This window comes from Electrona antarctica, assembly GCF_951216825.1.
Source record: "Electrona antarctica genome assembly, chromosome: 21".
Classification (NCBI taxonomy): Eukaryota; Metazoa; Chordata; class Actinopteri; order Myctophiformes; family Myctophidae; genus Electrona; species Electrona antarctica.
In genome coordinates, this window is record NC_136802.1 from 26724474 (window position 1) to 26729473 (window position 5000).

Here is a 5000-nt window from a genome sequence, read left to right on the forward strand (position 1 = left end):
ACAGTGGACACATCTGTGGCTGCGTTTTGATTGGTCGACGCTGGGCGCTGACCGTCGCCCACTGCTTCGAGGGGTGAGTTCTTACTGGTCGACGCTGGGCAATAGAGCGCCGAAGTCCTGGTGTCACTCGCTCATCCCCTGGTTCCAATTAAGGGGTTTCGCAGACATTTTTTCTCTATGGAGAATAACATGGGGTCATCTTAAAATCGTCTCTTACAAAATGTCCCGGCGATAATGTCAGGGAGGTGTCTCTCTATGTCGGTGGCCCCTCGACCGATTGGATTGGCTCCCTATGTTTGTGGCGTCGTTGTGTAAAACATACATACATATGTGGATGACATACAAACTCTATTTCCTAAGTTGTATATAGGGAGGGACGGTATAAGTTGACAAGAGTCAGAAGTAATTTGCTCGCTCTGCTTGCGCACAAGTAGGCCATTCATGGCCAACTTGTGTGCGAAGCGCAAGTTGGCAGCTCGACAGTGCATTTCTAGTTGTGTATCTATTTCATAAAGGATATTACTTGATTAAAACTAAATATTTATTTTCTTGATAGCTGGTCATCTTGGGTTGTTTCTTAATGTCTGTGGAATATGAACTGACATCACATGTGCTCTCTCTCCCTCTCTCTCTCTCTCTCTCTCTCTCTCTCAGGAGAGAGAGTGCCAACCTATGGAAGGTGGTGTTAGGTATAAACAACCTGGACCACCCAGGCGCACACAGCCAGACCAGAGCGGTGCGTTCCATTATCGTTCACCCACGCTACAACCGCGCTGTGGTGGACTATGACATCAGCGTCATAGAGCTGGAGACAGAGGTAACTATGACATCACTATGACATCACTATGACATCAGCGTCATAGAGCTGGACACAGAGGTAACTATGACATCACTATGACATCAGCGTCATAGAGCTGCACACATAGGTAACTATGACATCACTATGACATCAGCGTGATAGAGCTGGACACAGAGGTAACTATGACATCACTATGACATCACTATGACATCAGTGTCATATAGCTGCACACAGAGGTAACTATGACATCACTATGACATCAGCGTGATAGAGCTGGACACAGAGGTAACTATGACATCACTATGACATCAGCGTCATAGAGCTGGACACAGAGGTAACTATGACATCACTATGACATCACTATGACATCAGCATCATAGAGCTGGACACAGAGGCTGGTGACGATCGAGTAACCCTAACGATCAGTGAAATTATCTGGTGAAACTTTTATATTGCGTTCACACGGGCATATGCAAAGATACATTGTCAATGGAAGCCAGCGACGTGAAGATACGAAGATACACCCGAAGGTTTGTAGCTTCTGCAAAAGCTACAAAGCATACAAATTGAACCTGAGCCAAAGCCACAACTGTAGCTGCAATGACACACGTCACTACGGACGCACTCTTGATGACGTCACGGCCGTGTGAGCAACAGATTTTACACAGCGACAAATATAGCAGTGTGTGAATGCCGCAATACTGTATATGGCTGTTTAGGCAATTGATTTATTTTCATAAATTAAATATTCTCTGAAAGCTTACAATTCTCTAATTTTAGGTTAATGAGGAACAGTTTGGGACGTATCACTTGATGAATGCTCCAAATAGTCAAAACTATTGACTATTAGTCATCACAATGACATCATAGTGGCATTACAATGACAGCATAGTGGCATTACAATGTCATCATAGTGACATCACAATGACATCATAGTGGCATTACAATGTCATCATAGTGACATCACAATGACATCATAGTGGCATTACAATGTCATCATAGTGACATCACAATGACATCATAGTGGCATTACAATGACATCATAGTGACATCACAATGACATCACAGTGACATCACAATGACATCATAGTGGCATTACAATGACATCATAGTGACATCACAATGACATCATAGTGACATCACAATGACATCATAGTTAAAATCACAATGACGACATAGTGACATCACAGTGACATCATGATGTGTGTGCTTCCAGGTGGAAGTGACATCACACGTCAGGCCGGTGTGTCTGCCTCGAGCGGGAGAACTTCCACTTCCTGATTCGTACTGTTACATCACTGGATGGGGTCACATGGGAAACAGGAGTGAGTGCACACACACACACACACGCACGCGCACGCACGCACGCGCACACACACACACACACACACACGCACACGCACACGCACACGCACACGCACACACACACACAATACAATGACTTATTTAGAAATGGACAGAATTTAATTTTGTTTATTTTCAAATGCCAATTTCCTTATCAATTTGATTCAATTCAATTCCATTCATTATCTGTGTGTATTACAAACTACAAGTGTATTTCCCCTCCGCTCCACAAGGAGACTTCACAATGGTTCAGGGGGCAGCCTCTCTCTCACTTCCTCCACTACAAACACGCCTGGATTCCCAGTGTGATTCAATACTACGGCCCGGTCCGGTAAAGACCCTCCCCCGCCTGCCTCTGATTGGCCTACCGACTGCCCGTCTTTGCTCTGTGGTTAGCAGACTAAGGGCTCCATTTTCGTTCGAGCTTTCTAAATACACAATTTGGGGATTTTGCAGTGGGGAAGGGGTGTTCCCACACTAAAGTTGGTATTTTGGTTACCATTGTTGGTTTGGGCGTTACAATAATTAAACCAATCACCATGCCATTGCCTTTAAGAGATCCCTTATCCTTTGCCCGTTATGCCCAGCAGCCCAGTTCTATATTGCTTCATATCCTTACGGTCTATAGCCCATGGAAGAGTGATGTGTTGCTGCCTTGAAGTCTCACTAAGTCTCGCTATATATATTGTATACATAATAGGTTCACTGTACAGATAGTCTACTGTTAGATGGATGCTAGGTTCTTAGCTTTCTTATGATCCTATGTTTATATATATTCTACTGTTATATATTCTACTGTTACTGTGGTTATGATCCTTGATGACTATTTCTATGTATTTGAGGTATTTCCATGTGTTGTTCTTGCTTACTGTAAGACTAATTGTAAATTGTAAATTATGTGTGCGTGCGTGTGTGTGTGTGTGTGTGCGTGCGTGTCTGTCTCCAGTGCCATTCAAGCTCCAGGAGGGTGAGGTTCGCATCATCTCCATGGCCCAGTGCCAGTCTTACTTCGACATGAAGACCATCACCAGCAGAATGCTGTGTGCAGGATACGAAGCCGGCTCCGTAGACTCCTGTATGGTAAGAGCTCTCCTCTCCTCTCCTCTCCTCTCCTCTCCTCTCCTCTCCTCTCCTCTCCTCCTCTCCTCTCCTCTCCATTACTTAGCACGGGAAAATAGTTGATCTACAAGCTCATACAATATAATAGCTGATCTACAAGCTCATACAAAAGCTGATCTACAAGTTGCCGCTTGTTAGTCAGTTTTTCAGCTTTAGGCTACTTGTTGTCACAAGTATAGTAATACTTTGTGTGTGTGTGTGTGTGTGTGTGTGTGTGTGTGTGTGTGTGTGTGTGTGTGTGTGTGTGTGTGTGTGTGTGTGTGTGTGTGTGTGTGTGTGTGTGTGTGTGTGTGTGTGTGTGTGCGTGCGTGCGTGCGTGCGTGCGTGCGTGCGTGCGTGCGTGCGTGCGTGCGTGCGTGCGTGCGTGCGTGCGTGCGTGCGTGCGTGCGTGCGTGCGTGCGTGCGTGCGTGCGTGCGTGCGTGCGTGCGTGCGTGCGTGCGTGCGTGCGTGCGTGCGTGCGTGCGTGCGTGCGTGCGTGCGTGCGTGCGTGCGTGCGTGCGTCTGTGTGTTCTCAGGGGGACAGCGGGGGTCCCTTGGTGTGCGCGGAGCCCTCGTCGGGGCGCTGGGTCCTGTTCGGGCTGACCTCCTGGGGGTCCGTCTGCTTCAGTAAGGTCCTGGGACCGGGAGTCTACTCCAACGTGACGCACTTCACTGACTGGATACACACGCACATGTACCTACGCACGTACAAGCTGGACTAGTGCACACACATGCACGCATGCACACTGCACGCACACAGATCACACACACTCACAGTGTTCTCAATTGTAAAATGTTTGACTGTTTTTGTCGTCTCATGTTACGTGAAAACAAACAAACAAACAAACAAACAACGTCTCTCAAAGAAATTATAACATTTTAAAAGACTTTTAAAAAGCTGCAGTCCGTAACCTTCGTCGTGTGGGATTTGAACACCCCAAACTGTTAACTCTTTTGATCCAGTACAAATGGAAACAAATGGACCCTGTCCTCCCAAACACCAGGACCCTGTCTTCCCAGACACAAGGACCCTGTCCTCCCAGACGCCAGGGTCTAAATTGACATGTCCTCCCAGACACCAGGGCCCTGTCCTCCCAGACACCAGGACACTCATTTTATGCCCTATCGTTTTAAGCCAACTCCACATTGCACAGAACGTCGGCTGTCGGACAGTTTGAAAGTGTCGCGAGCTTGTCGGCAGGAGACTCGGAAATAAGCCTAAACAATAAAGCAACGGGCAACTATGATGAATATTAAGCTATGTTACCTGAAAACTAGCCAAAAGTATATAAATAAGCAGACCTGGCAACACTGCAAACCAGTGCTGCTGGCTGCTTTCTGCAATTTGCATGGGGGAAAATAATGTCTGGTTTTGTGCTGATAAAAGAAATGCTAGTCTGTTGCAGTTTTAAGCCATCTTTGACTAGTCTTGTTTGGTCTGAAGTCACCTTTAGACCGCGACGGAGGCGTGCCGCCTCGAGCGAACTTCAGCCACGAGAGACACCACAGAGCGAGCCAAAGCCAGCGAGTTGCCGCGGCAAACGTTGCGAAGTTCGCAACACTTGTTTTGAACTTATAGATGAGCTATTTTCGCTTCTTTTGTGTGACATACTGTAGAATGACATAGTAGGGCATTCATTTACGAAAAAAAGTTCCAATACAAATATAAGCGGTTTCTGCCCGACAGTATGCAATGTGGCCCTCTGGAGTGAGTGTGGAAATATAGCGGCCCTGAGGCCTCTCCATCATCAAAGTTGT

The 5000-nt window shown here is 46.5% G+C and overlaps 1 protein-coding gene across 2 annotated transcripts in view; it reads left to right on the forward strand.

Annotated features, from left to right (window-relative positions):
* Positions 1-5000, forward strand: part of corin (corin, serine peptidase) — a 32149-nt gene that overhangs the window by 26623 nt on the left and 526 nt on the right. For both annotated transcript variants that reach the window (XM_079491692.1, XM_079491693.1), the window contains exons 20-24: positions 1-73; positions 655-817; positions 2016-2124; positions 3090-3223; positions 3779-5000. The exon at positions 1-73 is cut by the window's left edge and continues 162 nt beyond it; the exon at positions 3779-5000 is cut by the window's right edge and continues 526 nt beyond it. In XM_079491692.1, the coding sequence (XP_079347818.1) occupies positions 1-73; positions 655-817; positions 2016-2124; positions 3090-3223; positions 3779-3964 (665 nt within the window). In that variant the 3' untranslated portion in view covers positions 3965-5000. The remainder of the gene's footprint in view (positions 74-654; positions 818-2015; positions 2125-3089; positions 3224-3778) is intronic.